This window comes from Panthera onca, chromosome B2 (genome assembly GCF_046562875.1).
Source record: "Panthera onca isolate mPanOnc1 chromosome B2, mPanOnc1 haplotype 2, whole genome shotgun sequence".
NCBI classification, from domain to species: Eukaryota; Metazoa; Chordata; class Mammalia; order Carnivora; family Felidae; genus Panthera; species Panthera onca.
Window position 1 is genome coordinate 136,472,737 of NC_138343.1, and position 25,423 is coordinate 136,498,159.

Sequence of the window (25,423 nt, forward strand, 5' to 3'; positions counted from 1 at the left end):
AGGTGCTTTGTGTGATTATCTCCTTTTAAACCTACATGGTCACTGTAAGATTTAAATCATACTTTCTAAGCACTTAAAAATAAATTCTCAGGGCGCCTGGGTGGCTCAGTTTGTTAAGCGTCCGACTTCGGCTCAGGTCATGATCTCTCAGTTTGTGAGTTTGAGCCCCACATCAGGCTCTGTGCTGACAGCTCGGAGCCTGGAGCCTGCTTCAGGTTCTCTGTCTCCCCCTCTTGCTGCTCCTCCCCTGCTTGTGCTCTCTCTCTCTCTCTTTCTCAAAAATAAAAAATACACATTAAAAATAAATGAATAAATAAATAAATAAATAAATTGTCAAAATGTAGTTATTATTGTTGTCATCAACTATTATTTACAGGACTTTTATATTCTGATGTTCAGGGATCAGAACACAATGTGAATCTTAAATTCCTACAATAATTACACTATTTATTCCCAACATTTCCTCATCCACAACTAAACCATTTAGGGTTTCATCACTGCTTAATTTAAAAAAAAAATTAATGTTCATTTATATTTGAGAGACAGAGAGAGACAGAGCACAAGTGGGGGAGGGGCAGAGAGAGACAGACATAGAATCCAAAGCAGCCTCCAGGTTCTGAGCGGTCAGCACAGAGCCTGACGCGGGGCTCGAACCCATGAACCATGAGATCATGACCTGAGCTGAAGATGGTTGCCCAACTGACTGAGCCACCCAGCTGCCCCTATCATTGCTTAATTTTTAGATTCAAATCTATTTTTTTCCATGGGGGGGGGCAATTACTGCAATTAAATATTCACATAACTAGAAATACACTTGTCCAGCTCCCTTGTAAGGGAATAAACTAGGTGAGAATTTTAATGTTCTTTAAAGCACTGCCTTCCATTATGTTGTTGTACCGTTGGCTAGAAAAGCAGATGAAAACATCTAGGATGACATTTCCAAGTTATTATTCAAATTCACTTAACTAAGTTATGTTATAAGCCTTTTCATCACTGTGCTAGAAAATAGTATCTGGTTCCATCAGCCCTCCAAGCTGGCTAATATTTCATAGTCTCCCATGAGCAAATTTGCATATGGGAGTATACACAGACAATGTTCCATTTCTGCTCACAAGTGTAAAGTGTCTTGAATTCCTTTTATCCTTTTTGCTTCTGTTTATAATTTGTGAGGTGCAAGGTAATAAACATCAACAAATAGAAAATAGGACACGTTTTAACTAACAATCTCACCCATAGAACCTTCATCATAGGGATGGCATACTCAAGAACCAATGAAACAATGAAGTTATAATATCTGTGCGCTTTCTGACCTTAATTTTAGACAATTTCTTCTGGGTGGCTGATGAATCTCCCGACATATCTGACCAGCGGTGAAGTTCTTCCTTCGCTGAATGGAGCCAATCCGTGAATTCCTGGACTGCATCTAAATACATCAGATGGTCTTTCACAATCTCTTCCACTTTCCTCATTTTCTCCTAGTGCACAAAGAAAACGATACTTTAACACTGGGCATTTTTTGAGAATATGAGTCAGACAAAAGAACAGGTGTCTTAATGATTTCATTCCTATTATTGAACTTTCTGTTTAATATCTTAGAATGAAGACATCAAATCTTAGTTAGACTGAAAGACTTTAAGGAAGCAACCATTTTCCTTTAAGTTTACTTTAGGTTAGAACAAAAATCTATGAGGAATGAACGTTCACTAACATCCCTCGCTACTAACCCATTTAATAATTATTATAACTATTATTTAGGCAACAATACAGTATATTATTAGTGTGTTATTAGAGTCTTATTCCAGTGTAATTACTGTGGACAGTATTCTGCTCAGCACTTTAAATGTATCTGCTCATTTAGTCCTGTCAACATTCCTGTCATACAGATACTCTTATCACTATATCGTAGGAAAGAGCACTTAACAAAGGTCACAGAGGTTAAGTAACATGCCCAAAGTCACACATCCAAAAGAGGGTCAAAGGCAGAGTTCAAATTTAGGTCTTTTTCACCTCAGAGTCATAGAGCTAAACCATTAGCAAAATAAAAATTAAGATAAACTAACACATATGGTAAAAATTGTAGTGTTAATAATACAAAGAGAATTCCCCAAAGGAAAACGAAGAAAGGAAAAAAAAATCTTTCCCTAATTTTCTTTAACATTGTCACAAATACACAAAAGAAATTCATGGGGGAAAGTAAAGCATCAGAGAGAACTGAAAACAAGCCTGTTTTTACATAAAGGAGCCTATATCTGGAGAGTAAGAATAGGAAAAGGCAGTTTATACTACAATGAGAAATGCACAACATACGTTGTACACAACTGAAATCTAGGAGGTAAACAGACTCGCATTTAATACAACAGATACAAATGGCCAACAAAAGAAAAAGAACTGCAAATACTGACATTTGAGGCTCAATCTTAACAAAGAAAACAAATGGACTAATATCCCAAGTGGACAACGGTGAAAAACAAAGAATAAAAATAATCCCAAGACTGCAGAAAGAGAAGGATTCACGGGGATCCATAGGCGAGTAATGATCTTTATGTAATAACCGTTCACTAAATATACAAATAGCTTTAGGGCAGCCAGATCCCCTATAATTCAACCTGGAGTATATTCTTTACCTGAACCCTTGAAGTTTTTTCTCCAATGTAAAATACTAACCTTGGAAACAGTGATTATATCATTAAACTGTGTTTTCAGTTCCTCTTGAGCTGTTTCCTTGAAAGATTCATCCTCAGTCTTCTGGTAGAGCTCCCTGGATTTCGAGGCGAGACGGTGCAGGGTTCCGGCATGATCTTCTGCCTCGGACACGATGGACTGGAAGTGGTCCAGGAGGGAAAACTTCTCCTTCAGACCTGGCTGTGGTTGTAGGGGATGCTCCACTTTTTGATCTACGAATTCCATCCACTGCTCCAACTGGTTTTTCCACTCTAGATAGTCGTTCCATTTGCTAATCACAGACTCCAAAGTGCTAGAATTAATGTCACACATCACAAAAATAAGTTATCTTGACATGCCTACTGAAAGCTTAGTAGGAGGGCATTGCATCCATGTAAGCTGTTTTACTGAAGGCTATTCTGTGATGAAAACACTGCTTCTCTGACCCACAATAGTTTCCTCAAATGAAAAGAGATCTATGTTGAATTTGAAGTAAGATGTTACGGTCATACAGGCATCTAGATTTGTCTTCCGAATGCTAATGGACCTAAGTAAGCAAAATTATGTATTTTGTTGTTAAAACATCAGTACTGGGGCACCAATTACATTTTGTTTAATATATACCAATTCTTAATTTTCTTGAACCCAGTTTACCTTATTAAAAAACAGTTGATAACTATTTCTTGACTAGAATTCAAAATTTAAGGTATTCTAAGTACATAATATTATTAGATTGATTTTCATTTAAAAAATGGACAGTGCTTAGTGCTCCTGAGTTGAATGTGTAAAGGACAAAAGGGCTTAATATATTTATAAGAAACATAGTCATATAAGTCATATAAGTAATAGTCAAGTAAATAGCTCTCCAGACTGTCAAATAAAAGGCTCTCCAGACTGGCATTCTTTAAAAACAGATTTAAAAAATCTGTTAATGCCATTATTTAGCTTTACAGACTACTCTAAACTCATCTTAGTGACCATTGCAAGCACCCCTTGCATATAAGCCTATGATCCTGGAGTTCTATCTGCGGTAAATGTACTTCCAGCATCCCCTCAAATTGCTCCTTTCGCACCAACAGAAACCTCAACATAGGTACTTTGAAGTGCTATCCTTTCCTTAAAGAATTTTCTAGAAAGTCCAAATCAATCTCATCTCTCCAGAAGCACCCCCAGGCCCTGCCTTATCCTACAAGCCCACAGTGTCTTAGTAACACAATCTGAGTCGGAGCGTTTTAGAATGCATCCCACCCTATCCTCTGAGCACTTAAAGAGCAAAAACTACTTTGTTTCCTTTCGTTATTTTAGCTCGATAATTGGAGCGCTGCTACTGCTTAATATGCGGTTGTCAAATTTAATTTCTTACTGAAAAAAAGCAGAATCAAGGATTTGAATCTGCTTCTTGTATTTAACATTTTATTCCAACATCCGAAAAACATTCACCCACATTCATATTCCCTTTTATGGAGCCAGCCTATTGCCAAGCACTGGGAGGTTTGGTTCACGCTCCAGCAGTCCTCATTCTAGAATAATAGAACCAGGGGATCTGATTTCTTTCTTTGTGGACCATTATAAGTTATTCCTGGGATTCAAAGTCCTGCTGGCCTTGGGAGTCACCACCTATGCTCTGTATTTAAAGAAAACAAAACAAAACAAGGTCTCTAAAATATAGTTATAACCATGGTTCACCGTTTGCACTGGAGTGGATAACTGCAGTGTTGTGTTATGTTTTGTTTTGTGATGAGCTTTAATCTTTTATTCATCTGTTTCTTACGCTATTCATTTATTTATTATTAAGCACACACTTCCCCCATGACCTAAAAGTATATACAGCTTTCAGAATATGCCCGCTGGAATGTAATTTAGTAGAATTCTGACTGAAGGTCATTGGTCCCACCAGCCAGCCAGATGATCTGCGGATACGTGGAAAAGAAAGGAAGGTGGCACTCTCCACTCATAAATTTAACTGCAACAACACCAGGTGTAACAATCAGTATCTTCTCTACTTGGTCCTAGTCCATTGCTGTCTTCTCTACGGAATCCCAGGTGGGAGGATCCTTGGGTGTGGGAGAACGTCCCCACGCACCGCAGGACATAAGCTCTCCTGGCCTTAGTCACTAAATGCCAGGGATGCGCCCATCACTGGGACAATCTAAAAGCCTACACACATTTCCACAGCCCCATTGTGGGTGACATTACTTCTGATTAAGAAAAAGATAAACATTAAGCTGAACAGTTGCTAACAAATTAATTCCCTGTATGTTCCTCTAAAAAGGGAAACATTATTAAAGTTATTAAAGACCATACACCCTTGCTTTGATGAATTGAAAGGAGGGATCTTACTGAGCCCACGTTGTGTGCAAGATTCCATGAGAGATATTATGGGAGATGTAAATATTACACACACACACACACACACACACACGCACACATGCACAAAACAAGCAAACAAACAAAATTGTCTTTGTCATTACAGAAAGTATAATCTAGGCAAAGAGAAGTATGCATATAACTAGCTAAAATAATATGCTTGGTAACTCTACCACAGGATACTCTCAGCATTGTTCCATCATTTACTAAGCCACAAGGTTTTATTTAGGAAAATAAACACTAAAAATAGGCTCTGTACCTCTGAGCACGGAGGGAGGAGCTCATGATATCAGCCCACACATCTTTAAGGTTCTGTAGCTGAGTCTGGATCACCTTTTGACCTTGTTTGTTGCTACTTCTCAAGGCCTGTTCCCCTTTGCCAATGGCCATATTCAACTTAACTTCTCCTTCCCCTTTCATCAGGAGAATGTCCTATGAAGGAACAGTGAATTCCTGTCAGTAGGAATATTAGAACCTTCTCATATTTAAAAAAATTTTTTTAACGTTTTTATTTATTTTTGAGACAGAGAGAGACAGAGCATGAATGGGGGAGGGGCAGAGAGAGAGGGAGACACAGAATCTGAAACAGGCTCCAGGCTCCGAGCTGTCAGCACAGAGCCGGACGCGGGGCTCAAACTCACGGACCGTGAGATCATGACCTGAGCTGAAGTCGGATGCTTAACCGACTGAGCCACCCAGGCGCCCCTACCTTCTCATATTTTTAAAAACAGTTATGTTTCCCATGAGAAACCTTACTCACTTTAAAATGAAAACACAACAAGAAACCCTGGACCCTAGTGCAAAATGATGCTTTATTTAATTTTTTTTCATGTTTATTTATTTTTGAGACAGAGACAGACAGAGCACGAGTGGGGGGAGGGGGCAGAGAGAGAGAGGGAAAAATTGGAAGCAGGCTCCAGGCTCTGAGCTGTCAGCACAGAGCCCGACGCGGGGCTCAAACTCATGAACCGCAAGATCACGACCTGATCCAAAGTCGGACGCTCAACCCACTGAGCCACCCAGGCGCCCCAGATATTTAATTATTTAAACATCAGATATCAGGAGTCTTGGAGTCAAGGATTAACTCCAATTTCAATTCTTGGAAAACTCTGGACCACTAACCTAGAAGCGTACATTTACTGAATGTTAGTTTCAAAGTAAAAAATTATTTTAAAAATGAAGACACACTTGTCAGAAACCTAACAGACCCCTCCCATCACTGCCTGGCTAACTCCCATCTTTCAAGGTCCCCTTCATTTGACTGCAGGCTGGGTTGGGGGACACACTTGTTTGCTTTGGTCATGGCCCCTGTCTCCATGGGCTATTGCAGGTAACTATTTACAGGTTAGTCTCTCCCACTAGACTGTGAACTGGAAAGGAAGCACCAATCTTTGTCTCCATTTCCCCAGTGACTTGCATAGTGCTTGGAGTAGAATCAGTATCCCATAACATCTGCTGAATACTTACTAAATGAAATTAAAAATTATTTTGAAGCTATTGAAGGGGAAGCGTGGTCCCTCCGTATCCCTTTCTCCAATTTCTCTGTTTTGCCCACATGATCTTCACTAAGAGGCTCACGGAACAATTAGGACCCAGCTCAGATATTTGTGAATCTAAGCAAATTGGTCTTTAGAAGTTGTCCGTGTCTGGCAGCTCTTCTCCGCTTACCTGTATTTGTAACAGCCGCTTTTCCAAGGTGTCTTTGCTTCCAACGGTGCTCTCCGCACAGGCCAGTCTGTCTTGAATGTCCTTCACCCAGGACCACATACTCTGCACAGCTTCCTCCAGGGCTTCGTGCTCCTGCAGGGCCAGCTGGCAGTTCCGGAGTTTCTCTTTGGTTGTTCTGAGTAAGCTCTGGTAGTTGGTGAGGAGCTGGGAGCACAGGCGTCCTTCTTTTCCAGCCCCGTGGCCCTCTTCGCTGAGAAGCTGCCCTCTCTGGGAAAGCTTATCCAGAGACTCTCTAAAGAAAACAGAAAAAAAAAAAAAAGTTGAATTCTGACATCCGGGAGTGCAACAGATAGTCAATCCTGGAGAAGTAGCCAGACAAGAGCTCACGGCTAACATGCCTTTAAAGAAAACGAAGATGCTGGGGACCTTCACAGGGCTGGCTACCTGCATCCCCTATGATTTCTCTGAATGCACTCAATATACATCCGGGGATTTCAATCCATCTATGCTGTGCATAGATCCCGCCCTATATTTTAAGGAATTCACATCAGAAAATGGCCCAGGACTGCCTTTCCAGCCTCATCGCTAACATTTCTCTGTTCTGACTTCATGCTCTACTCCTGAGTTGTCCCCAGACCCTCTGCTTTTTGGTGCATACACGAGGATTCCTCCTTTGTGAAAACCCTTCTACTCTCCTCTGCTTCCTTCCTAGTTGGCCTTTCAAATGCCAGCACAGGCATCACCTCCACAGGCAGTATCACACTGACCCCAGGGAGGGAGGAGAGTACAGGGCTCCTCCTCCATATCCATTCTGTTTCTGTCCCGTTCTATGACCTCATGCACCCTGTCCGTCTCAGTCCTCAGGCTTTCACCCTGCAGAAGCCAGGGTTATTGCATTCATCCCATATCCCCAGGACCCAGTGCAAAAGATAACGTGCAAAAAACCAGTTTCTTTCAAAAGGCCATTATATGAGCGCTGATGGGTTTTCTTGTTGTATCCTGGGTACTTGGCTCATCTCAGTTTGGATTTATGTTAATTATATCAAGGGAAAGTGTAGTCTTAGTGGGAGGGTGGGCTTTACCTTGTTCTACAGAGTTCTGAATTCTGATCAGTATGTCTATCAAAAATTTTCCAGGATACCAAAAGGGAGAGTGCAGATGTGTGAACACAAACTCTTGTGAGTACTGAGAAAAGAATACAAACTTTATCTCCTACAAGGTCTGTCATTTTTTTTTTCTGAGCATCCTGTGGACCTCTGTGATATATGATTTATACAACATTATATCTACTCTAAATTACATTTCTTATAATCCGGTAAGACAAGAAGTTGGCTTAAGCAACAAAGTGAGTTAAATAATTCAAGACGACGGATATCACTTGTTGCTACAAGAATTCCTTAATGGATGATAGAAGTTCAATAAATCTCAAATCTGGGGCACTTTGAAAAAAAAAGGCATCCCCTCCAGATAGTTGAGTGTAATATTATGATGAAAACAATCCAGAGGATGGGGAGGGTCAAGTGGCCAGCAAGGGAGAAGTCAGGTGACCCAGCTGGAGAACCTGGGGGCGGCGGGGGGGGGGGGGGGGGGGGGGGCGGGCAGCAGACTACATTAGGATTAGGATTATCCAGAGAAGTAGCCAGTTACAAAGAGCCTGGGGGCAAACACACTTAAGGATTCTTAGCCTCTGGTCCTGGAACACCAGAGAATACCAGCTCAAGAAGAATATGTAAAGTCATTTTAACAGTTTGGAAGAAAGAGAGAAGTAGGTGTGGTCATGTTACATTGTATCTAGACAGGAGTCAAGATTTAAAAAGCAAATAAAGGGGCGCCTGGGTGGCTCAGTCGGTTGAGCGGCCGACTTTGGCTCAGGTCACGATCTTGCGGTCTGTGAGTTCGAGCCCCGCGTCGGGCTCTGTGCTGACAGCTTGGAGCCTGTTTCAGATTCTGCGTCTCCCTCTCGCTGACCCTCCCCTGTTCATGCTGTCTCTCTTTGTCTCAAAAATAAAATAATAACGTTAAAAAAATTAAAAAAAAAATAAATAAAAAGCAAAGTGCAGTGTAATTTTCAGAAAGCCATATAGTTAGAATGATACTGTTCTTCTATTAAATCAGCAAATATTTTCTTTTTTTTTTCTGGTACTATACCAGCCATTGGGACTATAACAATGATAACGACCTAAAGGTCCCTGACCTTGAGGAACTCACTATTGGGGGTTGGTGTGTATAGATTCAATGAAGAATTTACTCCGTGGTAAGGGCTCACAGAGACCAAAGGGCTCACAGGGACCAAAGCATTCCAGGAAAATTTTATAATAGTCATCAAACTAGCACACCAATAGCAGCTGTCACTATGGGTTATGTCTGTGTATTTGTTTGCATGTTTGTTTTTTAGGCAAGTTTGACCAAAAAGAAGACTCAGCAGAAAGAAGGAATGAATATGATTGGAATTAGACATTTTTTACTGAATTGATCACTGTTGCTGATTTGTCTGATTAAGCAGGCTGGATGTTAGCCTCTGCTGCTTCACAGATGAGTACATCTGCTCATTAAGAGGATAGTTAAGAGGTTTGAGTCAACCATTTGCAACTACGTGGATAGAACTAGAGGGTATTATGCTAAGCGAAATTAGTCAGAGAAAGACAAATATCATATGACTTCACTCGTACGAGGGTTTTAAGGGACAAAACAGATGAACATAAAGGAAAGGAAGTGATATAAAAACAGGGAGGGGGACAAAACATAAAAGACTCTTAAATATGGAGAACAAACAGAGGGTTGCTGGAGGGGTTGTGGGAGGGGGGGATGGGCTAAATGGGAAAGGGGCGTTAAGGAATCTACTCCTAAAATCACTGTTGCACTATATGCTAACTAATTTGGATGTAAATTAAAAACACAAATTAAATTTTAAAAAAGGAAAAAAAAAAGAACCTTGGGGTCAACCTGCACTCCAATTACCAACAAAGCAACTGAACATGCCAGGGTGGATCGTGAATTCAGTGAGCAAAGCCCTGAAGCTGGTGAAGTCAAAAGCACAGGCCAGAGAACTTTGCCTGGGAAAGGAGCCAGAAATGTTTGCTCAGCCAAAAGACGACGGAGAGACAAATACCGCAATGGAGAAGAGGGACCTCCAGGACAGTCAGACTTAATGGCCATAGCTTTTGCATTACTAAGAATGTTACGAGGATGGGTATGGATTGGAAATAAAACTGGCTGCTCAAGTATGTGAAGAATGTATGGAAACTGGGGTCTATAGCATTATTTTTATAAATGAAGAGTACCCTTTATTATGACCTGCTATCCTTATCATAACCTCTAAAAATAAAGTATGGTACTACTAGCAGCAAAATGCTGAAAGGCAAAATCAAGAAATACAGGAAGTGAGTGGCCCGTCCAATTTATTGAGCAAAAGGAGGTGGACCTAGGATGCAGATAGCCCCTCACCTCTATCCCTGTGCCCTCTCCAGAATACCACTTTGCCATAGAGAACACCACACAATCATCTGTCTCCTAGACATTTAGGGATAGAAACAGATACAACCACCATCACCAACCAACCAATTGACCAAGCAACCAACCAATGAACAACCAAAGCAAAGAGCCAACCAACCAGAGAAGTAACAGCTTGTTAGTACAGCAAGGACCTATTCCATTTCTGCACCATACCTCACAGCCAATAGTTCTCCCAGAAACATTTCAACTTTATGGACTTCATTCTTCTTCTCAGGAATGTGCTGTTTACTCTCTCCAAAGTTTTCCGTACTTAACCTTTCATCCATTTCGTGGATCCATAAGTTCAGTTTTCTGTGCTGATCCTCAAAGCTACAGAAAAGAAAATTCTTTGTAGAAATCCTTCTGTACTCATTAAAATAAATAAATTCAAATAGCTGAGGTCACAATGTTGATGGTAATTAAAATCTCATGAATTTTCAAGTATGGAAGAAAACTCATCAACACGCCCATCCAAATTATCATTTATTTCAGTAACAAAATGACAAATAGTGGACACGTGTCTTGAGATCTAAGCAGAGTCACCCCATCTTGTCAAATTGATTTCCTGGTAATCAGTTGGTAATTATTAGCAAGATTACATTCCTATGTCAATATGCACTTAACTTTGTGTCTTACTACTTGGGACTCCAATGGATTGAGTAGGGCAGTAGAAGCCCTAGGACAAGAAGGGAAAGTTATCTCTGTGTATCTTATGATGATTTAAATATGATCCAAGAGCACAAGGGCTCTAACTTTTGCAAAGAATGTAAGTTCTCTAAGAAACCTGGCAAGAGTGAAGCAATTTACTCTGTGACTAGAAAGGCATTTTGATGATACTGACATCCTTTTCCCCCTAGTTTTTTTTTTCTTCTCATTTTATATTCACCTCTGTTAACATTGCTTCCTGATTGGAATCTTGATTCATAGGAATATGACAGGTGTTTTTTGCCGTCACTCCAACCCAACAGAGGTGGACACAAAGAAAAGACTTGGATAATCTAAAACCTGGGTGCCAAAGCTAATATTTTGAGTTAACCAAATAGACAAAAAATACATGCATTTATGCATAATTCCTTAATTTTTCTGTATAGAAAATAAAGCCAAACAAAACGATCAGAGTCCAAGCAATTAATTACTGTTCTAGTGTGAACCTGTATTTAAGGTTTCTCAAAGTCTTTGAAAACATATTCTGTGTGTGATGAAATACACACTTATCAAAACAACCTACCTCCCAAGTTCTAAAGCACAGTCTTGAAGAGCCTGCTTGTCTTTAAGGCATTGTTTCAGAAATGCTTGAAATTCTTCATTAGCCTTTGTAACTTGCTCCTGAATGCTACTGACAATTTGTTTAGACAAATGTGCGTACAAAGTTTGTCCTTCTTGAGTCACAGCATCAAGCTTGCTCTGCCCATCACTGATTGAGTCCAAAATGTTCTGTTTCAAGAAATAAAGGTAATACAATATATTTTGCTATTATTCAGAGACCCTCAAGCATGGGAGCATTGACTGCAATTCTTAGTTCAGATAGCAGAGCAAGAGAAGAAAAACAGAACCCAGAACCCAGAGTCAGAAAGTCTTTAATAAGGCTGGAGTGAGATCTTTATCAGGGAAATACAAATCAAAACCACACTGAGATATCACCTCACGCCAGTCAGAGTGGCGAAAATGAACAAATCAGGAGACTATAGATGCTGGAGAGGATGTGGAGAAATGGGAACCCTCTTGCACTGTTGGTGGGAATGCAAACTGGTGCAGCTGCTCCGGAAAACAGTGTGGAGGTTCCTCAAAAAATTAAAAATAGATTTACCCTATGACCCAGCAACAGGACTGCTAGGAATTTACCCAAGGGATACAGGAGTGCTGATGCATAGGGGCACTTGTACCCCAATGTTTATAGCAGCACTTTCAACAATAGCCAAACTATGGAAAGAGCCTAAATGTCCATCAACTGATGAATGGATAAAGGAATTGTGGTTTATACACACAATGGAATACTACTTGGCAATGAGAAAGAATGAAATATGGCCTTTTGTAGCCACATGGATGGAACTGGAGAGTGTGATGCTAAGTGAAATAAGTCACACAGAGAAAGACAGATACCATATGTTTCCACTCTTATGGGAATCCTGAGAAACTTAACAGAAGACCACGGGGGAGGGGAAGGGAAAAAAAAAGTGAGAGAGGGAGGGAGCCAAACCATAAGAGACTCTTAAAAACTGAGAATAAACTGAGGGTTGATGGGGGGGGGGGGCGGTGAAGAGGGGAAAGTGGGTGGTGGGCATTGAGGAAGGCACCTGTTGAGATGAGCACTGGGTGTTGTATGGAAACCAATTTGACAAGAAATTTCATATTAAAAAAAAAAATAAGGTCGGAGTGAGAATGTACAACTAGATAGAATGAAGGCTCATAATCGAGGATGATGCCAGCCAGCCACTGGAACCACTGAGGACTAAACTGTGGACAATACCACGCTGTAAAGGAGGCCGTTCTCATCAAGGTCTTGCTCTCAGCCTCTCCGCGTTCTCATTGTCCCGGCCCAGCCCAGGCTGTACTTCTTCACGTGTTATAGTGTGATGTCCTCTAACTGGTAGGCTGCCTGCACCCCTCCCCCTCTTCTGATCTGCACACAAAGTCCTCCCTGCGGGTCCCCTCTCTTCTTGGTATGCACCTCCGCTTGAGAGATCATATGCATGAGCGTGGCTTCAGCAGAGCAGAAGAACACAGCAGAAATGCTGAGCCAGCCCTGCTTCTCCCCCGTGCTCCCGGGTGGCATTTGCGATGGCCACTCAGACGTTTCTTTGTGGTGTTCCACTGCATCTCAAGCTTAAAGGAGACAATTCCACATTTAAATTTACCACGCCTCCTGGAAAGCCAACTTCCTTTATTATAATGATCTTCCTACTATGACTTCTCATAAGTTATCTACGTAACTGTCCTCACCTCATTTGTGGCCAATGAGGCCACAAAATTCTCATGTTCCTCAATTTAAAAAATATTGTTTTTAATTTAAAAAAATTTATGTCTATATATTTTTGAGAGAGAGAGAGAGAAAGAGCAGAGCATGAGCGCTAGAATGGCATAGAGTGGGAGACACAGAATCTGAAGCAGGCTCCAGGCTCCAAGCTGTCAGCACAGAGCCCGACGCGGGGCTCGAACCCACAAACCATGAAATCATGACCTAAGCCGAAGTCAGATGCTTCACTGACAGAGCCACTCAGGTGTCCCTCCCACCAAAAAATATATTTTTAAATGATACTTAACTGATACTTGCTTAACTGATACTTGCTTTGCTCATATCAGCCATTTAAAAAACTTGTCGAAAACTCAATTTGAGTCAGTCACTTCTGAACTCTACCACACAATGGCTTTCTCCTTCTTGAATTCATATATTTTTCGTAGTCAGTAAAACCTGTAAAACCTGTAATACCTATTGCTTTTAGTTTGTCCTAGATCAAAATTTAGACTGTAGGTTACTGAAAAACACAAACCATGTCTTCATTTTAAAACTCCTCCACAATAGGGGTGCCTGAGTGGCTCAGTCAGTTAAGCGTCTGACTGTTTCTTTCAGCTCAGGTCATGATCTCACAGTTGGTTCGAGCCCCATGCCGGGTTTCATGCTGACAGTGCAGAGCCTGCTTGGGATGCTCTCTCTCTCTCTCTCTCTCTCTCTCTCTCTCTGCCCCTCACCTGCTCATGCTCATGTGTGCGTTCTCTCTCTCTCTCTCTCAAAAATAAACTTAAAAATAAATAAATAAACTCCTCCACATAGTGATATGGTATAGATACAATTACTTATATTTTTACTGCTATAAAAATTAAAACTAGGTTTAGTTTTGAATGAATTCCAAAGAATAGTCAATAGGCTAAAAGAGAGAAAAATGGGATCAAAAATTCTGTAGCTCTGATTTATTTTCTCAACTTTTCATATTGTCTATCTCTTTATGACTCAAGAAATCTAATTCTGTTAAAGAAGAAGAAACGTTCAGAAGATCTGGGGAAAGAGATGATTTGGGTCTGACCTGAAGGCATGTGAGTACAGTTTAGAGAAGAAGAAAAAGGCTTTCATACCTGGAGATCATGGAGCTTTGCCTCTAGAACCTTGCTATCGCCAGTTCTATCCGATGATTTTTTCGCCGCTGCCTTTATTCCAGAAAACCACTCTTGGAATTCCTGCATAGACTCTTTTGAAAGTAATGAAAATGAGAAATACATCCAAAACACTGAATGAGCTTCGTGGATTACCATAATGAATTAATGCTGGCCTTCAGCTCATTGCATCTTGCCTTACAGAATATTCCAGAAAGAAAATAATAATCATGTAGAATATACGATAGCATGTTCCATAACTATGACTGTTCATGGCAGAATCGAGAAATTGCCTCAGAGAAAAGACAGAAAAGAAATTTGTATTCCTAAGATATCCGATTTCCCATTGTGTCTTTCTTTTGGTAAAGGAAGATAAATAATTGTCTGAATATGTAAGAGAGCAAAGGGACAAAGGCTCTAGGGGTGTTGAAGCCATTTTTATGGCAAAGGAAGGAACCGTGTCCTCTCTCCACCCAGCTGAGTTAGAGCCATTTCACATCTTCATAAGTGCAAATTGCACTTTCCCAGCTGGGTGGGAAGTCGAGTCAGGGACCTCTGACCGGCAATTTCCCGAATTACATGGCCACCACTGTTTCATGGCCCAATATCCAAGTTTACTGTGTTACTTCATCATAGCAGTGGAAGTAATTTTCCACCGAAATGAGCTATATGTAGAAAATCCAGATGAATTTCAGAATCCTGAAAATGGTGGATCCCTACTTTCTTGAGGAGAAAGAGGAAGAATTATGGCTACAGCCCAAGCACAACACTTTCAGTGCTCAAATCTGGACATACAAATGAATTTAAAATGATATTCTGCTGGAAAGCTTTTTCCAACTATTGCTGGCAGTTTCTAGGCAGCATTTGGTTTGGATTCTTTCTTATAAACAAACTACTCATGCAAAGGCTTGTCAGAGCTCACCATTGAAGTGCTTCTCCAGAAAATCCTGAAGGCTGGCCTGTGTTTTGGAGCACAACTGGCTCACAGCTTCGTGGTTCTTTATCAGCCCAGTCATAGCACTGCCCAAGCTCTCCAGCTCAATGGAATGGTACTTGCGGCACAAGCTATTGAGATTTTCTTGGGTGGAGCTGATGTTGCTTTGCTGACTTTGAAGTTCCTTTTGTATTTCCTACAGGATAAACAAATGCCATGAAGGATATTCATCACATTCAAGGGAAATATTCCATCTATCCCACTACGGTACTTTTTTTGGGAAACTGATGCTGTTGAAATACACTCAGTAACGTACGCATTTTTGTGGGATTTTTTTTTTCAGTATTTGTAATAGATCTGTGTTGACTCTTTCAGAATTTTGCCCAGTTCTCTTTGGGAACAAGTACAAACAGCGGTTGAGAGGTAGTAGCATTTGGATTATGGTCTAGGATTCCAAGCAAATTGAATTAGGTTCTTAGGGATTCCAGACCATGATCTTGGGTTTAGTCAGTTGGTTAGAAACTATTAATGGAGTCACCCCCTAAGTTCACATTCTTCAGGGGACTACTAGGGCTTTGTTTTAGGCTCACAGGCCACACGAAAAGTACCAGTAGTTAATTTTAAAATACATCTCTTTAGTCTTAAGTACAGTAAGAAAATACATTAAAGAGAACAGATCACATATGTGAAACAGTCAACTCAACTCACAAGCTTTACAGACAGTTGATCAGTAATATTATCTCTATGGACAGATGACATGGGAGTAGAATGTTCTCTCGACTGTTGGTTTTTTGTTTTTGTTGTTTTTTTTTTTTTTAATATATCCTTCTCTAGATAAAAGCAGTCATACTGACCAACAAAAATAATTAAGTAATGAAAACCTACTCTGCATTCAAATTTGAAAAATTCATGGAAATTTGAACAGGTCTTCTACAGGTGCTACTCTTTTACTAAAGAAACACATTGGCAAGCATAGCTTATGAGCAGGCCCTACAGTAAGTAAAGCATGCTTTCTGCTTTTAGATTATTTATCTTCAATTTCCTACTACCTGCATTCATTTCTCTACCTGTTAACTTACTTTGCTGTATCCAGTGAGTTAGTCGGCCTGCTGTTAATATAGGTAATTGAGAGCAGAGTCTTTATTTTTATTCCAGTCACCACAAAATAGGAGAACCAATATGACCATTGGAAGTATAAATGCTTCATGATAGGTTATTACCTACCTTTACTTTTTTCAGTCCTTCCCATGTCTCCGTCTGAGCACAGTTCATCAACGCTTCTTCTACTCTTGTGAGCCAGCTTGTTATATCATTGATAAATTTCTCCACCTGTGTACTCTGAGTGGTGAACTCTTTCAAGGTTCCTTTTGCTTCTTCGGTAATTTCTTTGGCATGCTCCAGTTTCTGCCGTAAGTCTGCTTCTATAAACTAAACAGAAAGTAGGATTTCATTAAAATCTGTGGCGACCAGGACACTCATTCGGTAGCAATTCTGTTCGTGTGCAGCTTAACTGTCAAAAACACATCAACCTAACCATGGAGGCTAATTCAACTTTTCTAAGAAGGAAAACCAGTGGGTGCAAGGGGTCAAACATGTTAAGTGATGGGAAAATGGAAACAGTACAGATTTACGGTTGACAGTGGATGTTAAAGGGGCAGTTTTGACAGAGGGCCCAAGGAAAACGGAAGGTCACGTTTCAAAAGCGGAGCTAAACCTACACAGGGTTACCAAGTTTGTGACTAAAACCCGGTTCTGAATTCTTCTCCAGAAACACTCACACGTGTATGTCCTGATGTAACCACGACTCTGAACAAACACCACTTCAGAATTTTATCATAAAGCAATTTTGGTTTTGTCTCCCACTTGAAAGCATTCAGTGAAGCTAGTTCTCTTCTCCTGAAGGACTTATTTCAGGAGGGCCCCTGACTCCTCTGGTCCTACATACAGATCATAAAAGGACTTCTAATCATGATAAATTGCAAAATGCTTTCAATTCCACAATGAAAACATCTAGGCCCATTTCATAATCCAAATTGAACTTGAAGTTAGAGCTTTTATCCTTTCCCTACCCTAGATCTGCTACAAATAGGAAGCCCATCTGAAGAAAGGTGTCTTCTTCTATTACCCCATTTTCTATAGCTTCTGACCCTGCAGGTGCAGGCAAGCAGGAGGTGGGGGAAGGGCTCTGAAAGTTTTGACAACTATTGTGAGCTGGCATCTGTGCTCCTAGGCCAGGTGACATTTAGCATTCTCTCCTGTCACAGGCCTTCCTCTGTGGGGTTTTCTGAGACTCCCCTCAGTGCTGGGACCTCCCACTGACATTGCCTCATACAAGCAATGCACTCTTCTCTGGCTCTTTCTCCTTCCACAGCCTGCGGGCATCTCTTTACCTTGCTGCTGAGGCCTGTTCCTCCCTAGAAAGCCTTCCCAGATAACCTGAGATACGCAAGCACTGATGCTTTGTCCTTTCCTTTCCTCTGATAACTCACTTCTGGGCCAGAGGTCACACTCTGGCATTCACACAACAGATGATTCTGAGATGCAGGCCACTCAAAATAATCACTTCTCCTTGGGCAAACACATCAGCAGTTGGCTAGCCTCTCTCTCACCCTTAAGGTCTCTCGGAGGAATGAGATAGTAGACCCGACATCCACCAACTGCAGGGGCACATGTCATGCTCTCTAGATGACACCACTGAAACTCTTCCCTTTATTTTAAGGTAAGGAACAGGTGTCCCGATCCCTCTTCCTTGAGATGGGGGGGGGTGATGGTGAGAAAGCAGAGGACAACGGTAGCTCTCTCCCAAGGCCCTGCCCTCCATCTTAACTCTGCAAAAGTCCACCTGAGGCCCATTTATATCCTTGACCCAGGCAACATGCATAAGCACTCCTTTTCACTTTTCTATTAGCACCCTTTCCCTCTTGTTGCCTCAGGTGACACTTCTAACATTCTGGTACATGTAGATCATCCACCCGTGATGCTAAGTGATGGACACGCAGTCTCAGGTCAGAGCGTAAGTATAGTCAAGCATGACAGACGGGTTAGCAAGAGGCAGTAAGTAAAGGACAAAGGCACAACAGGAAGGAGGAAAATGTAGAGGAAATCCCTGAGGGCAGAAACAAATGCATAGGTTAAAGTAAGGCGGCGGAACACTTAGCCTGGAGCCTGTGGTGCTGGCTGCCAAGAGAGACCCCCCCCCCCCCATGCTACTTGTTCCTACAGCTCCCTCACTGAAGTAGCTCAGACTTCCTGGTCAACCCCGGCCTGCCTCGTGCTCCCTGTGGATCTGTGCCGAACGCGGAGCCCTGAGATGAGGTTTGCGATGGCAATGTCTCCTAACCCAGCGACTGGGTAACTGAATTAGAAGAATATCCACATTCATAAATGTGGTTTCTGCTCCTGTCCAGACGTAAAATGGTCCATGAGGCAAGCTGGATGATACTACTCCTAAAATTTAGTAAGGAAAAGGGTGCTAATCACTTCCAACACAAATATAATATGTATATCAGAAATGTGTTATTAATACTAGCACAAGGAATTCTAAAGATGTTAATGTTTTAACCCCCATATATGGTAAGAGCCGTGTGTTTTCTTGGAATTATGATGATAATAATGAGAATATATATATTGTATATATATGACATATAAAATTTATTGTTACTGTATTACATATCGATTATATTAGAGATTATATTTGAGGTTGAGTCTAGTATATGGTAGTTATTACAAACCTGACTGAATACTTACCTGAAGGTCTGGTGGTGTTTCTGGATTTTTAGTTAATTCTTTAAGATCATTAACTTTGCAGTGAAGTTCTTCCAATCTCAACGCTTTGTTTTTAACTTCAGACTGCCAAAATAAAAGACAAAGACGAAAAGCATAACTCGTCCAAACATTGACATATTACATTCAGCATTTAATAATTTCAAGAGTTAACTCTGACATGATGTCCTGACTTCAAGCCAGGGTTAAAAAAAAAAAAATCTCTGTTTCATTTTCTGAGTCTATCATTATTTACGAATGTGGAAAAATGCCATCATTAACTTTCACTTCCAGTGTGAGGGAATATGCAGAACTTTCTCCCCATCCCCTTTTACTAGAAAAAAAAAAAGCTCCTGGAAAAAATTAAACACTAACTAAAAAGTCTTGAGTCACTGGGGATTTTCAATAACTGTCATTTATTCATTAGCATTAATATCACTGGCTACCACGGCAGAGAAATTCCTTTGAGGAAGGATCTCAAAGCACATACACATTGGGAGTGCCTAATTAACCGTGAACTATATGTAATACATAAGAAACATTCGAATAAAATTTTAAAATGTTTTTAAATAAAAGCCTTTTTTTATATTTTGCCTTTTTATTTTTAATTTATTTGCACCCACACTAACACACACAAAAAAAGAAAAAAAATGGGTCAAGAATCATTACTGAACAAATTAGATGCTTGTAAACGTAACTATTTATTTGGAGCCACAAAGGAACTTTTGATAAAGGACCCCTCTCAACTTAAATATGATGTTTTGGTGTTCGGTGGACACTAACAAACTTTCAGTCCAGAAAGTAATCACCCAGAAAGCAATCTGCTTACCCAGTAAGACATGATGAACTAATTGTCAGGCCCACTGGCTTCCTCCAGGAGCAGGCTGAACAATTAAAAGATCACACCTAGTCACTTACTCACTTTCTCTCCTGAATTGCAGCAGCAACTCACTATGAGGCACTGGGCTGAGCCCACTTGACTGATTTTATTCGTTGCCATACCACACAGCCAATGACAAAAACCCACTTCTGTGAGTGACTGAAGCCGGACACGCTGAACGTGGGGCTGATGTCCGCTGGCTTCCTGGATCCCGGAGGTCAGTAGTAGGATGTACTGTGTGCCAGTTACATAATTGGCTCTCCAAAAGAAGAAGACCCCGACTTGCAAAATTCACCCCCATTTTGAGCTACAACACGATGTCACCGCACGTGGGGTTGGAAGCATTGCCCCACAGTACACCATCCTACCACATGTCCCCCAAGCAGGTATAACAGGGATCCATATATGTATATTTATATATTATAATATATAATATATAATTATAAAAATATAATATAATATAATAAATATAATATATAATAATATATAATATATAATTATAAAAATATAATATAATAAATATAATATATACATTATAATAAAATATAATATATAATTATAAAAATATAATATAATTATAATATATAAAATATATAATATATAAAACAGGGATCCATATATATATGTATTTATATATTATAATATATAAAAATAAATATATATATAAATATATAAATGTATATATATTTGTATTTTTATATATAATATAAATATATTATATATATAAATATATAATTATATATTTATAAATTTATATAATAAATTTAATATATATTCTATTAACTATAAATTTATCTACAATTTAATTTTCAGTGATGGTTATGTTTAACCCTGGCCTGCGAAGTTCTTTAAATTTTCATAATTTTTTTAAGAGCTGGTACAAGCCCTCTTCAGGCATACACTACTGTTTGAGCCGTAATGTTCATTTAACGTCAAAGATAACATCTTAAGAGACTGTAGTATCCCTCTCCTGACTGCCCTTGAAGTTGGGCTAATTTCCTCTACTTCTGTTTGCCCTTAGAAATAGGTGTTTGATTTAAAACTCTCCAGAAAGCTCTCTGCGTCAAGGCTAGATAGCCTAGATATACAGTTGATTCACCTACGTTTTTTCAGACTGCAGTCATTCATCATCTATCTGTCATGTTCCATCTGTGTGCCAGGCACAGTACCAACACCCAGGCATGCAATGGTGAATACCAGTCTGCCCTCATGGGGAGGAGTTGGCTATATGCTTTATGAAACAAGTTATCTTTTGTCACTATTTCCTCTGACTTTGCTTCATTGTTCATCTCTGCCTAATTACTACTGCACATTTCACATACATACTGTTATGTAAATAATGTAAATGCCATGAGGATAGGGGCTTTGTCTGTTTTACTGTTTATTCTCAGTGCCTAAAAGAGTGCCTGACATGCTTGTTAAGAATCTGGGGACACCTGGGTGGCTCCGCCAGTTGAGCATCAGACTTCGGCTCAGGTCATGATCTTGCAATTTGTGAGTTCGAGCCCCGCGTCGGGCTGTGTGCTGGCAGCTCGGAGCCTGGAGCCTGCTTTGGATTCTGTAACTCCCTCTCTCTCTCTCTGCCCCTCCCCTGCTTGTAGTCTGTCTCTCTCTCTCAAAAATAAACATTAAGAAAAAAAAAAAAAGAACTTGATGAGTGAAGAAGTAAATGAATGCAAGAATGGAAATAAAAAGTTTAAAATAAAATGGTGACTAGAGCTTTTTAAAAGGCCACTTTCTGGGGAAGCCTGTCACACTCCCGTCTCCAGTTTTCTTCTGTTTCTAGAGGGGAAGTAGAAGAACCCAGCATCTACGCTAAGTGTTCAGCACATGGTAAGTACTCAGTAAACATCTTGTTTGAATGAAAAAAAAATCTAAATACGACTAAATTACAAACGCCTTCAATTTGGTTTTCCAGTAGGAAGGTGCCATAGTCTGAAATGAATGGAAAAATGGGAAAAAACATAGATTTTATGGGCTTTTACTTTTCTACCAATATTTTAAGTTTAGAGGCCCAACTAAGAAGTAATAAAAAAAAGAAAAAACAGTCTTATCCATTGCCTATTCAAGTCTCTAGTAAATAGCAAAAGATAGTTACGACTTTTGTAACATTCATATGCGTCTCTGAAAGAAAGAACGAACTTTTAAAAAAGGACACATTTTTCTTGTATTCTGGTCAATAAGCTCACAGGCTCACATATGTAGATGTGGTCAATTTACCTCAAATTCTTTAAGGAATTCTTCTGCTCTGACGCTATTATTCAGGTTACTGATGCTTTCGGCCAACTGTGGAACAGAATTGTTTGACCATCCGTCGATCTCGTCTTTACTTGAAAGTACATCACCCCAAATGGTCAGGCTTGCCCTCAGCCTATCCATGTTTTCCTCAATTTTCTCTGATACCTGGGATAGAAAACAGAAGCCATGTCACTATTAGTCTGAGGCTTTAAGATGCTCCTTGCCTCACCAAATTGCTAAATAATGTCAATGCTTCCTCAATCAAAAACTATATTCTCACTGAAAAACAAAGTTTTACAAAAATTATTATAAGGGAATTCGTGCACTTGACTCAAATAAATGCTAACTATTACATAAATTGTTTCTGTCATTGGGAGAGTTGACTGAATTTCTGAGACATTTGATTTTCATTTGTAAGTTGGGAAACTAAGAACAGGATTATTGGAGTCAATTATAATATAACATTCTCTAGGATAAGGGTCCATCTAGGACAGTATTATACTTATTTTTGAAAGGAACACAATAAGCACTTTTATTTGTAATGCTGAAGTAGAAAAGTGGACATAAATTAGACATGAACATATTTATAGAATAAATAAATATGTAGGACAACAACCAACTTTGTCTAAAGTAAAACACTATTGCTTAATACTCTTCCTGCAGTAAGAATGTTTTTTAACATTTTTTTAATGTCTATTTATTTTTGAAAGAGAGAGCCTCCAGGCTCTAAGTTGTCAGCACAGAGCCCGACACGGGGCTCAAACTCACAAACCGTGAGATCACGACCTGAGATGAAGTCTGACACTTAACTGACTGAGCCACCCAGGTGCCCTAGGCATGTTTGTTTTTTTTTAAGTTTATTCATTTTGAGAGAGAGAGAGAGAGAGAGAGAGAGCAGGGGAGGGGCAGAGAGAGAGAAAATCACAAGCAGGCTCTGCACTGCCAGTACAGAGCCCAATGTGGGGCTCGAACTCAGGATCTGTGAGATCATGACCTGAGCCGAAATCCAGTCAGATGCTTAACTGACTGAGCCACCCAGGCACACCAAGGATGTTTTGTTTTGTTTTGTTTTTATTTTATTTTTTTAAATTTTTTTAACGTTTATTTATTTTTGAGACAGAGAGACAGAGCATGAACAGGGGAGGGGCAGAGAGAGAGGGAGACACAGAATCTGAAACGGGCTCCAGGCTCTGAGCTGTCAGCACAGAGCCTGACGCGGGGCCCGAACTCACGAACCGTGAGATCATGACCTGAGCCGAAGTCGGATGCTTAACCGACTGAGCCACCCAGGCGTCCCTGTTTTGTTTTTTTTAAAGTGGAGGCAAGTAAGGTTTCCTGCAGTTCTCTAATTATTTGATTATAGTACACAGTTATCAATATCTAACTTTAGTAATATAGTTTAAGTAATTTAATCAATAGTAATGCACTGTAGGTTAACAGAAAGGCAACAGAATCACAGGATTTTTGAGCTGGAAGTTAACGTAAAACATGTCTGGATTGAGATGTAGAGTTCCAGAGAGATCAAGTTGTTCACTGGTCACACAACTAGTAAATGACAGAGCAAGAACAAATACCCAAGGATGTAAACTACAAGTCTGATTTATACAATGCAAATATAGTCTTAGTACTCTAAGTGATTATACATTATAGTTTAATATTCTGTAGGACATTTATAAGTTACTCTTCAATTTTTATCCATAATCTCAGAGTTTTGAGGGGAAAAAAACCATTTAGAGTTATAAATTTGTTGTGATTGAAGCTACCAAGTTAAATTCTAGAAAACTGCCACTGAATATTAACAAAATAAATCAAATAACCTTTTTTTTACTAATTCTAAACTTTATGTGAATATTGTTTTTCTTAAAAATGTCATTTTGTCTGTAGCATTAAAAGCTAAAGATGAGATTCACATCCCCGAATAATCCTTTACCCCCTAATATGATAGACAAATATGAATATTTAAACTGTTCATACAATCCAGGTGATTATCTTACATCCAGCCATCTGTCCACAGTGCTCTCCATGTCTGTTTTCACGAGGTTGAAATCACCACTGTGAATTTTTTTCAGCTCAGATAATAACTGTTTTCCTTTACTTGTAAAGTTATCCAATTCTTTCTGTTTATTACACATTTCATTCTTGACACTTTCATGCTGTGGACATAAATGTTTCTTTAATTAATAAAATAATCAGCGATAAGTCAGGTGTTCAAAACCATTTGCCTCTGAGAAATTTATTTCATGGTTTGACCTTATGCGGAAACCAGTGATATGAATGAACTATATATTTTTTTGAATGGCTAGAATACTAGGATATCAGTATTCCTAAAACAAAACAAAACAAGTTGAGTTTGTCAGCATGAATGTTCTACCTCTATATGTACTGACAAGAGTTTTGTAGAGAATTCATTATAAGTGAAAATAAGACCTACTAAGTCTACTAAAATAAATGCATTTTTAAAAAACTTATATAGATATCTTTTTTTTTAAGTTTATTTACTTGGAGAGAGAGAGAGTGTGGAGGAGGGGCAGAGTCTGAGATGGGGAGAGAGAGAGAGAGAGAGAGAGAGAGAGAGAAAGAGAGAGAGAGAGAGAGAGAGAGAGAGAGACAGTCCCAAGCAGGCTCTGCACTGCCAGCAGAGTCAATGCAGGGCTCGAACTCACAAACCCCAAGAACATGACCTGAGCTAAGATCAAGAGCTGGACACTTAACCGACTGAGCCACCCAAGCACCCCTAAGATAAATAGATTTTGAATTATTACCTTGGATAAAGCCCATTTAAGATCCTCCTGATCTTTCATAGTAGTTCTGGTTGCAAGCACATTGTTGGCATTTTCTAGGACTTTAGAAACAACTGACTTCAGGTTCTGATAGTCTCTCATTAAGTCAATAAGTCCACAGCATTGACCCTGGCTATAATAATTAAAGAAAAGATATCACTTATTATGATGTATGAAAGGGAAAGATTCTCTATGATTGGATTTGATATGTAACCACACAAATGTATTCATAGATGGCTGCTGGAATCAAGAGGAAACCATATTTCTACCCATTGAGGTCAAAAGAGTGCTGATCAAGCCAACTCAACTCTAATGGCCAAATTGTTTCAGTGAATGAAGAATGAACACAGTCATTAAAACAAATATGTGACCTCAATGACAAGAAAAAATATGTTCTTGACAACTAAAACTTATGTAGATACCAACAATCTTTGTTTTTTTTTTTAATTTTTTTTGTTGTTTAATTGCATCATAGTGGTATATATTAAGAGGAAGCAAACAAAACAAAATAAAACAAAACCCCCACACCAAAAAACAAAATAACACTGCTTAATA

The 25,423-nt window shown here is 39.6% G+C and overlaps 1 protein-coding gene across 18 annotated transcripts in view; it reads right to left on the minus strand.

Annotated features, from left to right (window-relative positions):
* Positions 1–25,423, minus strand: part of SYNE1 (spectrin repeat containing nuclear envelope protein 1) — a 470,951-nt gene that overhangs the window by 232,272 nt on the left and 213,256 nt on the right. For all 18 annotated transcript variants that reach the window (XM_078447468.2, XM_078447476.2, XM_078447472.2 and 15 more), the window contains 13 exons: positions 24,851–25,001; positions 24,083–24,241; positions 22,071–22,253; positions 18,956–19,057; positions 16,433–16,636; positions 15,197–15,404; positions 14,257–14,369; positions 11,417–11,622; positions 10,363–10,518; positions 6,697–6,988; positions 5,288–5,460; positions 2,665–2,974; positions 1,311–1,475 (listed from right to left, as the gene is read on the minus strand). In XM_078447468.2, the coding sequence (XP_078303594.2) occupies positions 1,311–1,475; positions 2,665–2,974; positions 5,288–5,460; positions 6,697–6,988; positions 10,363–10,518; positions 11,417–11,622; positions 14,257–14,369; positions 15,197–15,404; positions 16,433–16,636; positions 18,956–19,057; positions 22,071–22,253; positions 24,083–24,241; positions 24,851–25,001 (2,422 nt within the window). The remainder of the gene's footprint in view (positions 1–1,310; positions 1,476–2,664; positions 2,975–5,287; positions 5,461–6,696; positions 6,989–10,362; positions 10,519–11,416; positions 11,623–14,256; positions 14,370–15,196; positions 15,405–16,432; positions 16,637–18,955; positions 19,058–22,070; positions 22,254–24,082; positions 24,242–24,850; positions 25,002–25,423) is intronic.